General features: G+C 39.2%; 1 protein-coding gene across 7 annotated transcripts in view; it reads left to right on the forward strand.

Moving 5' to 3' along the window:
- The first annotated feature begins 1,473 nt into the window (after positions 1-1,473).
- Positions 1,474-22,955, forward strand: part of meis2a (Meis homeobox 2a) — a 116,298-nt gene continuing 94,816 nt past the window's right edge. For 3 of the 7 annotated variants that reach the window (XM_077559928.1, XM_077559930.1, XM_077559931.1), the window contains exons 1-7: positions 1,475-2,378; positions 2,506-2,732; positions 3,637-3,778; positions 3,893-3,943; positions 4,094-4,144; positions 4,593-4,742; positions 17,450-17,564. In XM_077559928.1, the coding sequence (XP_077416054.1) occupies positions 2,367-2,378; positions 2,506-2,732; positions 3,637-3,778; positions 3,893-3,943; positions 4,094-4,144; positions 4,593-4,742; positions 17,450-17,564 (748 nt within the window). In that variant the 5' untranslated portion in view covers positions 1,475-2,366. Of the gene's footprint in view, positions 2,379-2,505; positions 2,733-3,636; positions 3,779-3,892; positions 3,944-4,093; positions 4,145-4,592; positions 4,743-17,449; positions 17,565-22,955 lie in introns of all 7 variants that reach the window. The other 4 variants (XM_077559934.1, XM_077559935.1, XM_077559929.1 and 1 more) reach the window with 2 other exon arrangements.

A 22,955-nucleotide genomic window follows, 5' to 3' on the forward strand; every position in this document is an offset into this window, starting at 1 on the left:
TTCCTTTTTTTGCTGTTTACTACATTTCATCATCATCATCTTATTGGCCGAGTTTGAAAAAGAATTCATGGAAAAGAAGGAATCATTTACATTTAAAGCCATACTACAGCTATGCGTACTATTATTTTGACATCAGAACGATCTATGTTTACGACATCTCATCTATAGGATTGCAGTTTACATTTTTTACAAGAGATTCGTCTTAAACGGTCAAAGCCACACTGTTGATGTTTTTGCTACTTGTTCATATCCGGATGTGGTTATTTTCGCCCTTACTATTGCTATGCGTACTACTTTTTAACTGAATTATTTCACATTTTAACATCAGCGACTTGTACTGTTGCAAGTTTTACGATAAACAAAAGCATACTAATGCTATTTACTACTACTACTATGATGCCATAAAAAAAAAGCCATTTCCAATTAAGTCAAAAAGTTGCACTACTTTTTACTTTAAAAATAAGTTTGCTACCCTTATATTTTACTCGGAGAAATGCCATATTTGGAAAGAGCATGTTTATAATAATAGTAATACATTCATAGCCCATAGAGTGACTTTTTATTATTATTATTATTATTATTATTAATTCATTTTTGGATGGATTTACACCTAAATTAAGTCTTTATGAATCCACACAAATGGTTTCCACACTCTAAAAACAGTTGGGTCAAAAGTAACCCAATTATGGATCAAAAATGGACCAATCCACTTTATGGGTCAATTTGACCCAACTTTCTGGGTTGTTTTATACAAAATGGCCCAATTTTTGACCCAAGTAAAGTATCTGACCAATATTTATGAGTTGTTTTCACACTAAAAGACCAATTTCTTGACTCAAAGTTGGGTCAAATTGAGCCAAGTAGAGGATGGGTCCATTTTTGACTCATAATTTGGGTTATTTTTGACCCAACTGTTTTTAGAGCGTACCCTTCTAAACCCTTGCGACATTTCATAAATTTCACTTTTAGCATGCAAAATATAGAATAAATACTAAACTGCTGCTTAAGTTTTTCTTCTTAAACTTAAAATATCTTAACCTAACCAGAAACCAGGTTACAAATGTCACAAATTGGTCCCAAATGAACTTCCCTTTTAAAAAAAAAAAAACAGTTTGTGATTCAGATTTGGCTGTTTAAATGTTGTAGAAACAACAGCAAAACATGCCAACTTCACATTTTCCTTATTTCGAATAGAAAAACAGTCTGAACCCTAATATGTATATGTATATATATATATATATATATATATATATATATATATATATATATATATATATATATAGTGAGTGTTGTGTGTTGCAAAAGTGGTGTTGTGTTGCTGTCCAAACGTAGATCCCAAAAGTATTTTGGGGTGGGTGGGGAGAGAGTTTTGTGAGGTGGGGGGGCTGGAGGAGAAGAAGAAGAAAAGGGAGGAGGAAGAGAAGAAGAAAAAGGAGGAGGAGGTTTGTCTACTACTACACACAGTGCGCTCACACACACATTGGGAGGAAGAGTGGGTCTCTCCTCTCTCTCGCGTGGGAGAGCTGTTCGCCTTGCCTTGGCGCCCCACCACTGGCTGGGGCCAGCACGCCACTTCCGGGATCCGTCATTGCGCTCGCCCACCGCTCGGCGCGCTCGGTGCGCTCACTCAGTCAGTGTGTTCGGAGGACGCGAGCCGGCCGCCAAGCTGACAACACTCGCTGACACTCATTCACTCAGCAGCCAGCCAGCTACCGAGCCGCACAGCACCAACCGAGCGAGCAACCAAGCGACGGACCTGGAGACACGTTTCTTTTTTTACTCTTTTCCCCCCATTTTTTTTTAACCCTCCTCCCTCGCCGTCCGCTTGTGCAAAAAAAAAAAAAAAAAAAAGTCCACAGTGGGGCGAAGCAGACATTTAAAGGAGACAGAGCGGAGAGGACACCGGACTAACGCGCACGGCACCCGAAAAAAAAACGAGAGAGAGAGCAAGAGAGAGAGAGAGAGAGAAAACTTGAACATCATCGCTGAGCGTCATTCATTCATTACCTTGACAACCTCTGGCTTTGATTGACAGCCGGAGTGGCAAAAAGCCATGATAGACGCGACAGTTGACTTTACGCGCCGCTCGCTGATGGGCCAATTGTAAACCTTCCACCGTGCTTTTATTTTGGACACTTTTTTCCGAAATTATTTTCCCTTGGAGGACAGCCCGATGCGACGACTGCGACGCAACCGCCTTGGCGAATAGGAGAATTCGCCCAAACAAAACAAAAAGTTAGTCGAAAAAAAGGAGGAGGCAAGAGAGAGCCGGGATTTTTTTTTTCCTCCCACGGGGACGAGAGGGATTTAAAATATTGCACAAAAACTAAAGCAGCACGGCATATTAAGGAGTTTATCGGAGCCTGATGGCGCAAAGGGTAAGTATCCGCTCCCACCGCACTTCTCCACCTTCCCGGTCATAACAAGCGCCAAACTCCGCCGGAAAAGCGCCTAAAAGTCTCATCGCCCGGCGCTAACTTCTCCCCCATGCGTCCGCTCCCGCAGTACGACGAGCTGGCCCACTACGGGGGCATGGACGGCGTATCGGCGTCCATGTACGGGGACCCGCACGCACCCCGGCCGCTCCCGCAGGTCCACCACCTTAACCACGGACCGCCGCTGCACGCCAGCCAGCACTACGGAGCTCACGCTCCCCACCCTAACGTCATGCCCACCAGCATGGGCTCGGCCGTCAACGACGTCCTAAAGAGGGATAAGGACCAGATTTATGGGTAAGCTACAAGAATCGTGATTTTTTTTATTTTTTTTTTTTTGCAAGCACTTTTGAAAAAAGTGTTTACGAGTAAAAGGCTCTTAAAAGGGAGTTCATGACCAACAAACTGAAGTCAGAAAAAGCCCCGTTTAAATATTTTTGTTTTATTTATTTTTTGTGGAATACAACAAAAATGTCCCCCAAACTCGGCGTTTAGGATTTTTTTGTTTGTTTTGTTTTTACAATTGTTGAAATATTATAGCTTTAAAAAAAAAAAAGTGCACACATGCAAAGGCGACGTTCGCGTGCTTTTGTAAATAAAGTAGCCAAGGTGCACGCTTTTATAGTTTTTATTTTTTACATGGTTCAAACTGCACAGCTCAAAACGAGTTGACGTTATTTAAATAAACGGACATTTTTAGTTTGACAAAGAAAAGTGCTATTTATCCGAATTTCGAATTTGTACGTTCGACTGTCAGCGCCGCACGTACGTTTACAAACGTCCTCGCTGCTTGACAAACATACACTAAAATAAAAATAAAAAGTAAGAGTATTTCCCTTAATTCCCTGTGCCCGTGTATGTGTGTGTGCGCGCGATTCACTTTTGTGTTGCACTTCTCACGCTTGTCACGGTGCACTTAAGAAAACGTCAGTCTCCGCCATGTGGATCAATGAGAGGTTAAAAATGTGGTTAAAAGCAGCTTATCATAATAAAAGTGAAATATTACCATGATCCAGGCTTTTAAAAATCGTCTAGTGTTTTTTTTTTTGGTATAGGATAGTATTTTTTTTTAAAGCTATATATATATATATATATTATGAATGTATTTATTTAATTTGGGATTTTGGATGCACGCTCCGGAGTTCTATCCCCACACGCTGCATGCGCCGTGCTCAGGCCGTGTTTGCTCGCCCCCGCGCAGGCATCCGTTGTTCCCGCTGCTCGCTCTGGTCTTCGAGAAGTGCGAGCTGGCGACGTGCACGCCGAGGGAACCCGGGGTGGCCGGGGGAGACGTGTGCTCCTCGGACTCCTTCAACGAGGACATCGCGGTGTTCGCCAAGCAGGTCCGCAGCCGACACCAGCACAGAAATTGGATTTGAAATCAGATGCGTTCACGCACGCACGTTTGTTTACACAACTTTTTTTTTTTTTTTTTTTTGTAATTGTTTGCTTTTTAGGTCCGAGCAGAAAAACCTTTATTTTCATCAAATCCAGAGTTGGACAATTTGGTAAGTCCGCTTTGGAGTGTCCAATACGAACTCATGATATATTTTGAATGTAATAATTATGGCAAATCGTTTTAAAGTTTAAAATCAATTGATTGTAATGATTGTCATATATATGATGGGTCTACAATTTATTATTTGTATGTGTTTCAGATGATACAAGCCATACAAGTATTACGGTTTCACCTCTTGGAATTAGAAAAGGTAAATAAAAAAAAATCACCTATATATATATTTTTTAAACATTTTTTTTTTAAGCCGCCTTCTTGGTCGAGTCATATTTAATGCAGGCCAGCTATTTAAGCAGCTCAAGTAACAATTGGTGCTCAATTAAGCCTCTTTGGCGCACGTTATTGATCCGCATGCACGTATCTGCTTTCAGCTGCCGCCACTTAATACGCCCCTGCACTTTATTTGGATTTTAGATTATGATTTTATCTTTATTTGGTTTTTATTTGTGTGCGCTTGTTACACTTCAACTTGTTGCTGCGCACGTCTCGGGAGAATTGATAAAGCACGGCAACAGTTTGCCTATTGTTTGGCCCTCACACTTAATTGGAGTTACTGTATTCTCGGAACGCTTTTGGCGCGTTCTCAACACATCCTGGAAAACAAAAAAAACAAAAATGGTATTGTGTTTATTTGATTTCAGGTGCACGAGCTTTGTGACAATTTCTGCCATCGGTACATCAGCTGTTTGAAAGGAAAAATGCCAATAGATTTAGTCATCGACGAGCGGGATGGAAGTTCCAAATCGGATCACGAAGAGCTGTCAGGCTCGTCGACGAATCTCGCTGATCATGTAAGTGAACGCAACACTTTCTGTTTTATTTGTTTGTGTTCACCGAGGTTTATTTTTGTAATCGTTTTGAGTACACACCATTTTCTTATCTGTTGTATCTGTGGGTATTGAACGCACCCTCAACACGGCATATACGATCTTAAAAAAAGGGATTTGTTGATAGTGTACTTGAACGCGCCATTTCTCGAACGCTTGGAGCCCTTGTCGATTATTTTCCCCACGTCTTGAATCGCCTTCTAACCTCGTCGATCTTGGACATGAACGCACCGTCCTCTCGCCTCCTACGCGCCCTGCTGGTCTTGAACGCAGCACGGCTTGTTGCCTGTGAATTTCTTTGAAGTGTTTGGCCTACATATTGAGTCTTAAACGGTGTGCGCGCTCGTTTCTTCAGCCGGGATGTGCCGGTGGGGGTCAAAAGCTAAACGCGCTACAATAGCCTTAGTTATTGTTTTAAGTCTTTTGATTGGGTGCGCTCATGCGTGCGTAATGCGTGTGTGTTCGTGTGTCTGTGTGTGTGCGCGCACCATGGAGAGACAATTACGTGTTAGCCGCTAAGCTTTAGCTTTAGGCCACTATTAAAAAAAAAAAAAAAGAGCGAGAGAGCGAAAGGGGGCTTTCCACGCGAGGAGGTTGTGGGAGTGTTGCAAAGCTGCCGTGGATTGTCTCTGCAGAGGTGCACGTTAGGTTGAGTGTGTGTACAAATGTGTGTGTGCTTGCCTATTGCAACGTGAGGCTTTAAGCATCAATGTCAAGTTCACATTGCATATGATGCTTCTCTACCAGAGACCCCCCCCCCTCCTTCTCTTCCTCCTCCCACATGCTGCTGATGTTAATGTGTTTAATTGTTTCCTATTGATTACTACCTTTTTTTTTGTAACACTGCAGTGTGCAACTCTCCTTCGCCCCCCCCCCCCGCCCTTTTTATGACTAGCTCTTTTATGATGATTTTAATTATAAACACCTATTGTGCAGTAAGCTTTATATTAAAAACACACATTTTTGGCTGTATTATTATTAATATTATTATAATAGTTTTTGTTATTATTGCTGCATGTGAGTTAAATTGATAACGATAATGTTTTATTTGCGACACACACACACACACACTGAGGTGCACTATATGTGGTGATGCATTAATTTTGGTCATATTGTTAAGCGACTTTTACCTTTGCAAAATAGTGAACCCAAATTTAACTTGACTGATTTACTATATAAATGTAATTATACAGCATTTAAAAAAAAAAAAAGATAATATTTCCTACTTACTGATAATAAGTTTTAGTCTTAAATGACATTAAGTGAGGCCCTAGCATCAACTTGCCAGATAGCGAACTTATTTTTAGCTGAAATGATTTATTAATTATAATTGTCATTACAGCACGCCCTTTTAATTATATTTCGTACAATAATGAATTTTAAATGGCATCAAGTGGATAAATTGCACTGCTCTCTCATCAACTTGCCAAATAGCGAACCAACAATTGACATTATTGATTTATTAATTTTATAAATGTCATTATACCACGCCTCTTTAATTATGTTTGACACTTACTTACAATTGTTAGAAAAGACGCAAACACATCAAATGAATTAATTGTCTGTCCCGAGCACAAAGTTGCCAAATAGTGAGACAATGCTTACTGCAGTCATTTTGGTCAAAAGGGCTATGAAAATATCTCAGTTTAAGGCGCTTAATTAATTATTATAATTAAATATATCGAAACAAGTATATTGGTGCATCCTTAATTGTGCCAAAGTTTTCCAACAGAATCATTTAGAATGATTGACATATAACAAGCATGACGTCATCAAATAGCGAGCCTGCACTTTGTTGTTGGTCATGTTTATTAACCGTTTATAAAGTGTTTATTACATTGTTGTTAACGTTTATAAACACTCTATTAACCCCTATTGTAAAGTGGTACCCAAAAAAATGAGATATACCGAGTAAGACAAGTTCGGGAGGGTTCGTGTATCTTGCAGCCATTTTACTCGCCAGGTATTTACACTTTGAGGAATTTATTCCTCCTTTGTGACGCCGGTCAACTTTTTACGGCGGCTACTTTGGCTAAAAAGTTGATGGGTGATTTAAAAAAACAAAACAAATGTGGGACCATTCCTGACCTATTTACTGCTTATATTAAATTAATTAGTCGTTTCCCAATTAATTGTCATCCCCAGTTTACCAGGATAGCTGGATATGCTAATTAGCTCCGATCCGGATCTCTCACGTCCACTTTTCTCCGCTTTGCATTTTTAATCGGCCTCCCTGGACGCCAGCGTCTCATGTGGTGAAAGTTGGATTTAGTGGCGATGATGAGGAGGGTGCGTGGGTTTTCATAACCCCCCCCCCCCATCCCCCCCCCCTTTTCCTCATACCTGACAGCATCGCAAGTAGGCGCACTTTTTGTTTACACTTGAGTGCAGCATTGTCTTGGTCGTGATTGGATTACGCTGGAGCGAGAAAAAGGATGAGAGGCGTTCACTGACACTGTTGATTTGGGCACTGTCTCCGCCGGTTGGAGCCCACCCAGTTTTTAACCCCTCCCTTTTAGACGAACCCCATCCCGGGTAAACTAGAGGCGTTATGTTTTTCTCTTAATGACATTTTGCGCCGCTTTTAATTCCACACGACTAAACGGGTTTGAATTTGCACGCAGGCTAGTGGTGGCGTGTTGCTTTTGAGGACCTCGCGGGCTTCTCGCTGCTTTGTTTTGGAGATCCTTCCTCGGGGAGGTAGATAGGAGTTCCCATGGAGGTTACGCGCTTGCTTATCTTGACGCTGCATGGCTGTAAAGAGAGGAGGGGGGGGATAAAAAAAAAAAGGGGAAGGGAGGGGAGGGTTGAATGTTTACATTGGATTTTCTGCAACAGGCAGGGAACTGCTAAGGCACGGTGAGCTCACTTGGAGCTTCAGTCAAGTGTTGCAATAGTACATGTGTTTGTTTCGGGTACAAAACGCACCCTGAAAAAGATACAGTACTGCATGCGAGGTCAGCAGGCGATGACGTCACAAGGTGGTATAACGATTACGCTTTTTTTTCCTTTTTATTGAAGGCCTCAAAAAGTAACAGCATCATTTCAACATTAAAATACAGTTCGCTAATCCCAAATGTTCATCAAAATCTTAAAAAAAGTATTCTTAATATTATTGTAATCTAAGGAAATGATTCTTTAAAAAAATATTTATCGTACGCAAAAGTTAAATAGAATTTGTACCCAAATAAACATTTGAAAACAAACTGTTCTAAATGATTAAATAAAAATGTGTTGAACATAAAAGTTTAATGCAACCCAACTTCACTTAACAAATAAGCTGTTGTGGATTCAAACATACAAACCTTAAGACACTAACATTGCGAGTATGCACAGTTCGAACATTGGATTCAGTGATTCTTTCGCCTACCACTAGAGGGAGCCCAAACACTGCTAGTGGTTCATATATCCGACTTTGACCACTGCTTAGTGGACGTACGATATTTAAAAGGCTGTGGAACGGAGTATCAATGTAATAATAGTTAATGAACACTAACAAATAAGTAATACTAAAATTGAAAACAAAACATTTGATTGCAAAATTAACTAACTGAAATTCCATTTTACATGAATAAAACTAACTGCAATTAAAGTGAAAAAAAAAACATCCTTCATTTTCAGCTTTATAATTATTTTCATTCATGATTTTAAAGGTATTATTTTTTTTATTACTGTTCGGCTGTACAGAAGAAAGGAGGTCAAACAGTTGTTTGTCGAAATTGTAGTCTACTTTATTACGTAATACTTCGACTTTTTTCATCCTGCACTCCACAATGATTCCATAAATGTATATATTAAAATACTAAAAATAATACTAAAATTAAGACAGTCTAAACTAAAATAAATAATTTAAAAAAAAACTCCAGATAACAAAAAAGTCAAAATAAAATAAAATAAAAACGAACTAATGAAAAATAAAAAAAATATTACAACACTGCTCTGTACAAAATATTTTTCTTAAAAGTAGTGCTTAAACTCTGTCCAGTTTGTTTTTTGCATTTAGACCGAACCGGTCATGATTTGGTTTTCCAAAAATATCCACTTTCAGTCCAGCTTCAAAGTATTTCAGGGTCCCAAATCAACGTTGTCAAGTAAACAAAAAACGGCGCACCACTTTATCCAACCTTGTGTTGCTATGCACTTCCGTCTAGCCTTACATTTCCTATTTGATTAGCGCTCCCAGGGCCTGTTGGGAGCCATATCTAATCATCATGGCTGCAAGCGGGAGAGGGGAGCCGGAGCAGGAGAGAAGCTTTACTCACTTGTTGCGCAAAGTGCATTGCTATGCAGCCGCCACAAGGTCTTAGACTGTACAACGCTGGTTTTATTTATTTTTTTTTTAAAAAGAAAACGTCTGCAGGTAATGATAGACGTTTCTTCACATCACTTGTCTGCTTTTTATGTGCACCACTTTATCAGGCGCACCTCGATAAAACTCCTCCGGCGAATCCCCTCGAGCGTCGTCATCATTATAATAACTTTTTATTGAAGGTGTTTGGAGAGAGGCCTTGATTTATTTAGGGGTAATTTTGGTAGGTTATAATTTGTGGTGTGCGGGCGTGCCACGGAGTATTAGGTACATCTGAGCTCTCCGTATATGTTTAGTAAAAAAAAAGAAAAAGAAAAAGATGTGTTGAACAATGTTTGATATGGTTGGGGACTGCATCACACTTTGTATTATTTTCCATATATATAATATATATATATATATATATATATATATATATATATATATATTAGTGCGTTAATTTGAAATTAATTTAAAGTTCCTTTAAGGCCACAAATTTTTTAAAAGCACGATTTATGACCGCCTCTTACTCGGAAAGCCTGTACTGGGGGAATTTCACACAGCACAGCAGACACGTCCACGTCAAAATTGAGCAGTAATAAATTAAATGACAATGCATATATCTGTGGAGACTGGCGTCATGTTGTATTTTTTACCATTTTAAAAAGGTGCAGAATTTCACAAGTTAATTCATGTTAAAGTTAGATGGCTCTTGGTATGAAAATAATTTTATTTTGAGCTGTCACCAACGTCTTACAAATGCAATTATGCCATCTAGTGGCAGAAAAAATGACCACAACAAAAATCAATATCGTACTCGTTTTTTTACAGTTCAGTACATCTTTTTTATTTTGACTCAATTTTATGAAATGAATAAAAAAGATGCAGCCATATTTCTATTCGTTTAATTTTTTTCCACTTTTATGTTAACAAGAGCATGAAAGCATTTTATTGTACATTTAGAACAGATCTAAAAATTGCGATTAATCGCGAGTTAACTATTGAAGTCATGCGATTAATTATGATTAAAAAATTTAATCGCCCGACGCCCCGAATTTTTAAAAATATTTTCTTTTTTTATTTATTATTTAAAAAAAAATATGCTATTCATACAGTATAGTGCAGAGTTGCCGTGGGAGAAAGTTTTCAAGCCTCCTTGTCTTGTCAGAACACAGCCATGATGAATTATTAGCTGCTCAGTTAAGGAGCCCATTTATTCTTCTTCATAATTGAGGGTGCTAGTGTTATAACACTCAGCTGTTCAATAGGTGCGCACCTACACGTTTTTTGAGCCGCATGTAATTATGACCTCCCTTCCTCCTTTTCGTGTTTGGCAAGATGCGTCTTGAAATATCATCCGGCGTTGTGATTTATGACCCTTTGTGTGCGCGGGTGCTTGTTTCTAGCGTGTCAGCGCTTCTTTCTGCGATCAGCACCGGATCCGTATAACCTCTCCGTGCGCACCATCCTTCCCTTCCCTCCCTCTATGTGTCCCCAGAAGCTTTCAGGGGAATTGGTGGGAAATTCAATGACGGCGCTAAATCCAATTTTAGCCGAAATTTCAAGGGATGCGGGCGTAGCGCGCCAGGCAGGTGTTTGGAAATGCGAGACAAGGGATTTCTTCACTTGATTATTATTATTTTTTTTATTGTTACAGTTGAACCTCTAAAGTGGAACATAATCTGATAGCGGTTGACTTCCGAGTTCACATTTCAAAGCAAATTTTCCATAGGAAATAAATGGTATTAAGTCAATTCATTGGATCAGGTCAGTAGGGCCTAAATATGTAATGTTTATCATATATTTACATTCTATTAGCATCTTCTTGGTACAATTAATTCACATTTAAATGTTTTGTAATTGATTTTACTGCTCATAATGTATTGCCGCGTTTTATTTAGTTGTGAAACTCTTCTTTTTGCATTATGTCCCCTATTATAATCACCGAGGAATGCAGTTGAGCGTGGCAAGATAATTTCAGATACAAATGTTTTGAGTTACAAGTGTGGTCACACTACAAATTAAAGCCCTAAGTCAAGGCACCAGTGTAATTACAACTTGTATTACGACAGCAAAAGGCAACCCCCCTGAGACTTTGCTCCTTTTGCACCCCCCCCCCACCCCTTCACTGTGTTGTGTGTTTGCACGCCGCCATTTCCCTCCATCTTCCCCCTGCGCTTTTGAAGACAATTAGCGCCGAGTACGCTTCTCTTAATTACAGCCTTTCTTCAGGGAATATTCGCACCGTTCCCTGTATATGCCCTTTTTGCTGTTGTTGTGCGTCGCGTCTGCCTGGCTCGCGCTCGCTCGCTTGTTGTGTAGATTGACTATTTGGCTGACACGCACAACTTGTTTGAACTTTATCACACCCACAGGGCCCGCGACAAAATGCTTGTGTATGTTTGTGTTTGCGCGCCGTCTGATGATGATGCCGCCGCTGCGCCCTCCACTCGGAGAGGGGGCGCCGTAAATAATTTATGAGGGAAGGAGAAGAGGGCTTTTGTCGAGTGCACAAAGTTACAACGTGCGCTGTGATGTGTTTCACAGACAGGCTTGTGGATTACAGGTGAATAAAAAAAAATGTTTTTTTTTTTTTTGCGGTTATGCTAGTTAACTCCTGCTGCGTTGTGGTCTATGGGAGGTAAACAACACTTTTTATATAGGAATGTTTTTTCTAATGGGGTCCCCAAACTGTAGATTGGGAGTCTAAGAAATGATTTGATATCAATTTCTAGGTTGTATCGTTTTAAAAAGTGCGTACCTAAGAAATAAGAACATGCAGGATTTTTAAAGTGCTTTAAAAGACCTTAATGTTAGGGGGAAAAATGTTTTTAACATGAATTACTCATTCACTGCCATAAATTCATAAAAAAAAAAAAAATTAAAAATTAGGGGCAAGAGGCGATTAATTTTTTAAAATTGTAATTAATTGCATGACTTCACTAGTTAACTCACGATTAATAAAAAAAATAATCTGTTCTAAATCTAAAAACAATTCTAGGTTTTCATACCCTTGATAACAAAAGTGGAAACAAATGTTAAATTAAAAGAAATTGTTCAAATGAATTTTTGACGTTTATAGCCGTCAACGGCAGTGAATGAATAAAAAAAAGAAAGAAAGAAAATATTGTTAAAAATTCGGGGCGTCAGACAATTAAAGTTTTTAATCATAATTAATCGCATGACTTCACTAGTTAACTCACAATTAATCACAAATTTCATATCTGTTTTAAATGTACAATAAAAAAAATCTAAGTTTTCATAGTCTTGTTAACAAAAGTTAACTAAAAGAAATTGTTAAAATGAATTTTTGATGTTTATAGCTGTCAATGGCAGTGAATGAGTTGGAAGATTGCGGCATAACAGCAACATGCTGCCTCGCCATGTTTGCTTTTGAACTCTGGGCTCCACCGATCGATTGAGTGCAATGCATTCCGGATATATTTCCAATTACTGAAAGGTTTGACTGAGTGGACTTGTTTAGCTTGACAACATAAATGACGCATCATGTGATGAAAAGTACAAAACATACGTGTAAATATTTACTCTGCAAGTAGCATCTGTTTCAGCAAAAAAAAAGAGAAGTGACTTATCAGTGTACCGGACTGGACTGTGTGCAAATGTTTGGCCGCTCACTGTATAAGAAAATGTTGGACAACCTCACATCTACAGGGCCCAGCCTAAATAAATAAATAAAATAACATCTCTTTAACGCCATTAACTGCAGCCTGTCTTCAGATTTAATTCAGTGGCGGCGCTATTAAAAATGACACATTACTCCCGCAATGATAGGTGATTTAAGTCTCATCGATTGGTTACATTAAGGCCGCGGAAGAGCCAGGCCTCACTCCAGTGCGGCCGACATTCAGTTTTCCGGAGTGGAAGCGGTCATTTTCTAACCTAACCCTCCCCCCCCGCTGAGCCTGCCGCTGCTTAATTACATGCAAGCTGCACGTGATGAAGATGCAACCGGATTATTTTGGGAAGCGTCCTGCTTTTACGCAGCGTTCCCACGGCTGCTTGAATGTTCAATCAAAAACAGCAACATGAGCATCGATGGAATACTACAGTATTTTCTTTTACTTGATTGATAGTTAAGGCATAATAATCAATTGAGGATGTAGGATGATTGAGTCATGTAGTGACTGAGACAAAATGGAATACATCAGTCTTGTTAAAACATTTTTTTTTTAATTAATTGGAGATTGGATTTCCCTAATTACAATCAAAAAATGCTTAAAAGTGACTTTGGAAGCAGCTGCATGGAGATACATACTTTCCATTGAACAGCTACAGCAACACTGTTTAAAATTGCAGTCGCTCCAATCAACAATGATCTGTCTGCCTGTCTGTCTAGCTAGCTAGATTGCTGTCTGTCTGTCTGGCTAGGTAGCTAGCTAGCTAACTAGCTGTCTGTTTAGTTAGCTAGCGGTCTGTCTTGTCAGTTTGTTTGGCTAGCTAGCTAGCTAATTAGCTGTCTGTCTAGCTAGCTAGCTAGTGCCAAGTGCCTTATCAGATGCGAACATTATTTACTAGTTTTTCAATGTGACGTAAAAAAAAACTGAAAACAAACAAACTTTTTGGTAACATAAAATACTATATTTGTTGCTTTGAGTTCAGGTTCTGAAACATTTCAGCTTAAGACCTTACAAATTTGGTATCTCCCTGTTAAACAGAACATAACAAAGAACAAAACATTGAATGCATACAAAGAAACACATAAAAACTAAGCAAATAAAAACTAAGCTAGAGACCAGTGAACAAATGTTTTGTCATGGTTTTAATTGACGCAAACAAATTTAAAGCACCATTTTCCAACGAAATTTATGACTTGCTATCCGCAAGGGCCCGATTGATATAAATTTTGTATTTTAATTTTTTTATTATCTTTGTCTTATGTCGCAATGTGTTATTGTGTAAATATATTAAAAAAACATTCAGCAAAAATAAATAAATAAATAAATAAATTATATATATATATATATATATATATATATATATGTATATATATATATATATATATATATATATATATATATATATATATATATAAATTATTTTTGGAGATTAATCAGGCAAGCCCAGGTTTCAAACCGATGAAAAGCAAGCTAGGACAAGCTTGAAATTGACTCGGAAGTTGCTGTATGAACTCCCTGACAACAGACTTTAGTGAAGTGTAACCGAGCGTTTGTCGATCAATGGCCCAGAAAGTGAACTGAGGCACCGACCACTTTCCCCACTTCCCCCCTGGGCTCACTTTGGAAGGTCCAAAACCTCTGCACGGGCCTTCTTTGTCATGCCCCTCTCGTGAGTTAACCCTCCGAGCTCTTTTTTTTTTCTCGCCCAGCGCCATCCGGTGAACAGCTGACGCTGAGAGAGCCTTGAATGCAGGCGGAGGGGGCGTTCAAGGGCCTTGTGTAGTCGTCTGAACCCCCTTTAACAGATAAAAGGACCCTCGCTCGCTGCACAACAGGACTCGGCACCCAGAGGAGCCCGGCAGCCGCTCGTCTCATAGCCTCCATTTCCTCCTGCTAAAATTTCACACTGTGAGCGACTGTCCGCCTTCAGGACAGCTCACTCCAGCGCAGGCAAGGTGGGCACCTCAATTTAGTGTAAAAAAAAAAAAAAAAAAGAGACTATTTTGCTGTATGTACAGTATTCTTCCTTGTTTAAGGAAAGGGGGAAAATGACATGGCGGGAACTGAAAAGTGGGTTGAGGTTTGCGGGAAGCCTCGATGCAGGCTCGTTTGTTTGCCTTGGGCTCCGCTCAAGGGGCCCTCCTCTGTCGGGGGGCCCTCGAGGAGCGTCAGGCTAACATTTTAATTGAAGTCGCCAAGCTTTTTTTTTTTCTTCTTTTCGCAACATCCCTACGGTATCGGCTCGCAATTTTGGGGCGAGTGACGCCATCGGTCAGTCTGAAACGGCGGAGGAAATTCCAACCCGAGCCTGCCGTCATGTGGCACTGATAAAGCCTTTCCTGTAACAGCCGGAGTCGCCAGCTTCCTCGTGGGCTGGGGAAGGAGGCAGAAGAGAAGGCAGGGAAACAGGAGGAAAAAAAAAAAAAAAGTGAAGTCATCTTAAGAGCCAGTTTGGACGTGGGCATGAAAACTTTGTGAAAAAGATTTCCACAGGCCATTTTGGCCACCAATTTTCAGTACCGTATTCGAACAGTAGAAACACAACTTGTCATCTTCACGATAATAATAGGAATTAATTAGAATTTTGATTAGTACTGCACATTTACAAAAGTGCCATTTGCCTGTTCGTTTGGGCTATAACCGCTACGCTAGCTGATTTACAAATGGAAAATGTTTCAACTTTTGTGGGAATTTTTTATTAAATTATTTGTCTTACATACAGTGTTACAATTTGGCCACTAAGCAAGCGAGTTTACACGAAAGCTGCTTTGATTTCCATTTGTTACAAGGAAGAAAATCATTACATTCTGATGAAAGTGTGAGTACAGATTTTTAAAAAAGCAACTTCACTATATCATCTAATAAACTTTGCACATGTCATTTGCGTTTGTCTGGCAGTTGACAACCAGTTTGTAACTCATTACCACCACCTATAGCACTGGAGTGGGACAGCGGTGTAAGGTCGGATGCAGTACTGAATTTTAGCTGCTAAGATAGCAACAGAAAAGTAGCTCATTTGCATGAAGACCAAGGAAGAAGCCCCCAAATGTGTGTAAACCTTACAATTTGAATTTCCAACCTTCATTGACAGTAGAACAAGTTTTAAGGCGCTTACTTGATTTCTCTTCCTACAGTATATTAGTTATTAGCCGCTAAGCTAGGAGGGAGACATTCCACCATTAACTAGTGTTATTGTTGGGCCTTTGCTAAGGCCTGTTTTTCTGAATGAGTGCCATTCTTGCTCTCAACCTGCATTTATGGAAGTGAATGTGTGCATCCGCGTGTTTATACTTCTCGCTCCATTATGTCATGCGTGTGAGTGCATACATGTGTGTGTGTGTGTGTGTGTGTTCCTCGTGAGCCTCTGTGGGCGTGTGCACATTTTTGGCAGATTAGCAGGAGAATCACTGTCATATCTTATTTTCACTCCTGACAGCGGTAATGATTAATGGCGGCTGTGGTGTGTTTGGACGTCTTACCTCTGTATTTCGCACTTGACACGGAAGTCTCGCCCGGTAGTGCTACAACAATAACAAGAAGAAAAATCTGCACAAAAAAAAAAAAAAGCGAGCTGCGCTGCGCGTTTAGACAATTACTCAGCAGAGCTCGTCGTGCAGGACTCCGCATTGCAAGCGTTCTGTTCTCATGCATTAATGAAGCTCTTTGATTGCACAATTTTGACTGATTGCCAGATGCTGCAGTGCTTGTTTCTCTTTTGTTTGTCTTGCGTGCTTGCGGTGTGCTAGCTAGCAGCCTGTCGATCAGGGGGGTGTAAACTTTTGTGCTCAAGGGCCAAATGTGTATGCACGGTGAAGATGTGTGCGTAAAAGGCGAAATGACTGTCATTTTGTTAGTAGTCGACCAGTTTAAATGCAAAACAAAAGGATGTTTTTTCCAAAGCTCAAACAGTCATTCTGCAAACAGCAACTCATTAGATAAAATCAACAGGGATGAATGAAAGCAGAATTAGATATGTGGTGTCAAGTGCCATTCAGGCATTCCGTTGGAATCATGTCCATCCAAAAGTGGAGCAATTTGATTAGAGGCTTACGTGCACCCTTTGAAAATGGAAAAATAAAATATATTTATTTCTAAATTAATAATATTGGTATCACTGTGTTCATCAATTATTACACTTTACTAAAACCCTACCACAATGGATATTCAATACAAATCTATGCTCTGCTTAGCTTAGGCAATTGACACTCCTGTATCAATTTTGATACATGTTAAAAATAAAAATATTTTTCTTTTTTCTTTTTTTTTTTCTTTTCTTCTTCTCAGGAGAAAAATATTTTTCTTAATTTTTATGTCTACTAACCTCAAATGATTGCAGTGTATCAAATAGTATGAGGCTTTGTACAATTTGTTGACGCCAAAAGGCTAAAAGCATTATTGTGTTTCTTAACTTAGCGGATCCCCTGAGACTGGCTCATAAAAACTACTGGATCAGGGCATAGGTAGCTCACTACCTAGCTAGCTAGTTAGCTAGATAGCTAGATGACTGTATAGCAGCTAGCTAAGACATAGCTATCTAGCTAGGCAGACAGACAGATGTCAAGCTAGCTAGCTAGCCGTCTGCTAGCTAGACAGACAGAGACAGCTAGGCTAAAGTAGATAGATAGATAGATAGATAGATAGATAGATAGATAGATAGATAGATAGATAGATAGACAGACAGTGATCCTTCCACATGTCACTCACACGGACTTCCTCTCTTTCTCCTCTCTCTTCGAAAACCTCAGAACCCGGCGTCCTGGAGAGACCACGACGACGCCACGTCCACGCACTCGGCCGGCACGCCGGGGCCCTCCAGTGGGGGCCACGCGTCGCAGAGCGGCGACAACAGCAGCGAGCAAGGTGAGTCCCTTGCAGAGACACAATAACACTAACAAACGTATTGATACGTACTGTATCCTTCATATACAGTGGAACTTGAAGGTTGCGCAATTCTGAATTCGGCCAAAGTAGAATGGCTATAAGAAGTCTACACACCCCTGTTCGAATGTCAGATTTTTGTGACATGACCAATATTACCAAAATACCCAAAATGACCAATATGAATAATTTCAAAACTTTTATACCATTGACGAGACCTATAACGGGTACAACTAAATTGGAAAACAAAAAACACAAATTAGGCAAGAAGTAAAAATGTAACTACTAATACTAAGTGAAATCATGTGGTTGCATACTTTGAGTGCCTTATACACACCCTATGAAAAGTGGAATATGGCTGTGTTTTGAATGAACCAATCACATTCGGACTCTTGTTCAATGGGAGTTTGCACACAACTGCCACCATACTGCATCAATTGCCCCTAATTAACCCTTAAATAAAGTCAGCTGTTCCCAACATAATTTTTGCTTTTTAGCAGAAGTCCAAAGGACTGGCTGCTATTTGGAACTGTTTATAATTCCCTTTACCTTGACTACTGTTGCTGAAAAAAAAAAAAAGACCAAAAGCGTAATGCTACCATAATATTAACAGTTGTTAACTTTTTTTTTGTTCAAAGGAAAAACATGCATCATTCAAATAAAATGTAAAATGTATTTAATATCAATAGTGGTCTATTTCTTGTTATGCTTGCAGAGTAGCTGAAAAAAAAAAGGCCCATTGACCTCTCAACCGGTAACTCCTGTAATGTTAAAATGTTAATTCAAAAATCGCCTGAACTGTTAATAAAGGTTTTACAACGGCAGCAATTCGACCCTGAAACCGATGATTTCAATTTCCACTATTTCCAATGTGGAGGAACATTCGATTCAAGCTAAGCTGTTCCACTGTATATGAGCATCATCATCAACATGCAGGGCCTTGTAATCGCCCATTTCCAGCACTTATGATGACATCCCAAGCCATCTCCCTCCTTGTGCTCGTTTGGATTATCCCTTCTTTTGACTGGCGTCCATGTAAACACAGTCACACCTCAAAACGAAGGCGCTTATCCACTCTTACAGTCAAACACGAGCAACGCACCCGAAAAAAAAGGGCTTTCCAGAAATGTTACTATTTAAAGACTCCAACAAAAGGCGGTGACTAATAGTTCCTTTCTGCCAGTTCTCCCTCACATTTACAAAAAATATAAAAATAAATTAAGTTCGCTGCTCACAACAGCCTCTAATTACGCGTTAGTGTTATCTAGCACACAACCTGCCAAACGGGAATAAAGCGTTTCAAAACAAACGTATTGGAATGCATTACAGATAGTGTGCGCCAGTCACAGATATCTGTCTCCATTTGCTCGTCACGCTCGCTGTCAATTCTGACGCGATCAAAAACATGTGCAGTCTGGATAAAAAATGTTTATCATGTGCGAGTGTGGCCTAAAATGTGGATGTATTTATGTATTAGTGTGTGTGTGTGTGTGTGTGCCTTCTGGCAGTGTCCAGGCTTTTGCACGAAATTTCATCATCTTTGTATACACACAAGCAAGCGCGGCGGGTTGTATCGTTTTGCCAATAAGTGATCAAACATATTGATGGATGGCGCACTCTGCGGCGGGGCTGCTTTGAGAACCGTCTCAGACGAGCCGTTACCCAACCGCAGACCTCTGTGGTCACCCGCATTGCAGACTAGTCGGGCCTCAGGACCGGGAGATCACTTGGCTAGGACCACGGGGAATGTTATTGATCCTATTGATCCTATCATGGAGCGTTTTCATGTGATGGTTAACTAAAATCATGCTGTCATTATAGAGAGGGCAAAATGGTGGAAAAATAGTTACTTTATGATTTTTGAATTTATCACTGTGCTTAACGGCTATTTCTTTCCTAAGTTTTTTATGTAAAATGAACCTCATATTTTATAGACAGTGCTGATGATAAGTCAAGCACAACATTTTCAGATTTTTTCAATTAACGTTTCATGACAAAATATAGAGGAGGCGTCAATGTTGTGATCTTTTGCGGCCGAGCAGATGACTGCTGCATGCAGGAAGCAGAGAGCTTCGAGGATGGGATGGGGAGGGGAGGCAGGAGAGAAACAAATGCACTGCCTATTGATTATCTTACACACATAAGTACAAGTGACCTGTAATCCACAGAGCACTTATCGACTCCTATCCGCACCGTATCCAGTAACAGACGATCGATACGAGGCCAAAGACAGTTACGGTACGGCACTTTGCGCCGGGCCAAGACACAGACTCCAGCGCCTCATTTACATTGCCTGTCATTAATAATAATAATAATAATAATAATAACAATAATAACAATAATAATAATAATAATAATAATAATAATAATAATAATAATAATAATAGTCTCTCTCTCTCTCTCCTTCTTTATATATATATATATATATATATATATATATATATATATATATATATATATATATATATATATATATAATTATTTTATTAGTGAGTTCTACAAGAGTTACGTTGTATATAAATGTTCCATGGAAGGAATTAAGTGACAAATAAATAAAAAAATACAAAAAAAAAAGCTAATAAAATCTTTTTGATAATTTTTTTTTATAAAACCAATTAAAATAATTTTAAAATATGTTAAAAATTACAAGAACAAAATATGGCTTGTTACATTTCTAGATAAAAAAAAAAAAGTCTTAAAACCACAAAAAATGAAGCAAATGAAAACATAACAAATATTGTATTTTGAAATATTAAAACCTATATATAAACAAATATAAAAAATAAAAAAAATCGGACTTGTTGCAAGATGCTTTCGTCATAAAAGTTAATAGTCTTCTCTTTTTTTTTTTTTTTTACATTTAAAAATCACCAAGCGGAAGCTGTAAATACTAAACAATAGAGGGCCGAGTACCAATCCCTGCGGGACTCCGCATATAACATTACAATACTCAGAGGCGTTAATATTAATAGCAATCAACTTTTTACATCAATGTGAATTAAACAACTAAAAGGAGTTTAAAAAAAAGATGCGTGTGACTCACCTCATTAGACGCATTAGTCATTAGATGTCATGACAATAGCGTCTCCATGAATACCATGTCAGCACCTGCATCCAAGTAAGCAGCAGAGGAGAAGAGGAAGCAAAAGTAGGAAGGATAGAAGGGCGCAAGAGGGGGGTCAGCTGATTTAATGGTCTAATGAGGCCGTCCTCCAGCCAGTTGTTTTGTGTGCGCCGTGCTCTGACCTTTTGCTCCGCTCGGGAGCCCCGCCGCCTCATTTTTCACATTCTTGCAATTACGTTAACGCTTGAAGCGCTCGCTGACTCTCGACTCTGGCCCTTTTCCATTTTACCACCCCGCCTGCCCCGCCACCGCTAGTACTACTCACTTCCCCCTCCCCACCCTTTCCCTCTGAACTCTATCTCCTGATACGTTCCCACATAAAATTTGCACTGCGTGCTCTCTAGTCCGCAGAGAAAATGCGAAATGTGCGCTTCGCAGCGGTAATGGGGTCTTTAACAGCTTGGCCCCTGTTAAAAGGGGTGAGGACGAGGATCAGGCAGAATGGATGGGAGACGGCCAGATGGGCACGGAGTACTTTCTTTCAAGAGAAATATCCACTTTTTCTTGCCAGCTACTGTAGGTGTTGCGTACCACAAAATTGGAAGCTTGCCTAACATTGGATAACATAAAGCCACGTAGTGTCATGTTTTTTCACGAGACTAGCACTCCACAATAAGTACTTTGTATTAGAAAAAAAAACGACTGTAATAACTGTTTGTGTATATTGATAATTCAATGGGCATTGTGCTGCTCATTCTGTTGTGTGCGCCTTGGCCACAAGGGGGCAGTGCAATGCACAGTACATTTGATGATGAAACAGAGAAGAAGACAGTCTTAAAAAATTATAATTACCGCAATATAGATGCTAGTTTCATAAGATTCTATAAGATTTTGCATTGTGATAGCATTTAGCTAACGGATTTCGTGGCTACATAACGTGTACGATCTTTTTGTGTATGTTTCTCTCATAAAACGGTGAATAAAAATAATCCAGTTTGATAAATAAAAATGTTTTGCCCCACTTTCCATTTGTAAACATATCACCGAAATAAGAAAACACTACTTTGAAGAATGTGAAAGTGGCCCTCGTATTTTTCTGTATGCGGCTCCTGGCATCGCACAATTCAGTGCACTCATCCTCTACTCGACCTCTCGCGTACAAGAGGGGGCCTCGGGATGCTTGCTGCCAGCGCAATTCACCTCCGCCCGACTCTCAGCGTCGAGTGTGGCTCTGAAGTTGTGCCAAAAAACAATTAAACAAGTGTGCGAGCGTGTTTCGTCACCTCCACCAGGAGCCGTTTATTGCCGCGCAGTAAAAGAAGGGGAGCCACGCTCGCAGAAGTCACTCAAACTTCTGGCAAGACTAAGTTCAAGAAAATTGGGAAAATACAATCTCGTGATGAATACATACCCAAAATGGAGTTATCGGATGTAACAGCCCATTTTGACAATTTTTTCCAAATATGAACTCATTCACTGCCTTTGACGGCTATAGACGTAAAAAATTCATTTGAACTATTTCTATTAGTTTAATTTTTTTCCCCACTTTTGCTAACAAGAGTATGAAAAGCTAGAAAAAAATTATTGTAAATTTAGAACAGATATAAAATTTGCGATTAATTGTTAGTTAACAAGTGAAGTCATGTGATTAATTACAATAAAAAAATTTGAATCACCGGACGAGCCTAATTAAAAAATAAAATAAAAATAAGGGCCGTTTAATCGTAATTAATCACATGATAATTTTATATCTGTTATAAATGCGCAATAAAAAATTCTACGTTTTCATGAAAAATTTAATGAAATGAAAAAAATATTAAACTAATAGAAATAGTTCACATGAATTTTTGACGTCTATAGTCGTCAATGGCAGTGAATAAGTTAAAATACACGTACAAACAAAATGTTTGAAAAAACATTTTTTAACTTTGATTATTTATTCATTTATTAAAAAATATGTATAGCCATGGTATTTTAATCATTTTAAAGTCAACGAAACAACAAATATAAATTGCTTAAATCCAAAGTAGACGTGTACAAAAAATGGATACTTTTGAAATTTTAGACGATCCTGAAAGTCATCATCTTACGATAAAGCAACTCAAAAGCCACACGGACAGGTTTTATTCATAAAAACGCCCGCATGTGTGTGCGTTCACAGCAGAGTGACTCCCCTATGTTGTGCGTAGTGTAGATAAACAAACACCAAGTGGATTGGATGGCGCACACAATAAAGTCAGCGGCTCATGCCTTGCCCTGCGCATCATTTTGATTAACAGTCTTTTTGGAAGGCGCCCAAGCTTATCTCG

Source organism: Vanacampus margaritifer, chromosome 1 (assembly GCF_051991255.1).
Source record: "Vanacampus margaritifer isolate UIUO_Vmar chromosome 1, RoL_Vmar_1.0, whole genome shotgun sequence".
NCBI classification, from domain to species: domain Eukaryota; kingdom Metazoa; phylum Chordata; class Actinopteri; order Syngnathiformes; family Syngnathidae; genus Vanacampus; species Vanacampus margaritifer.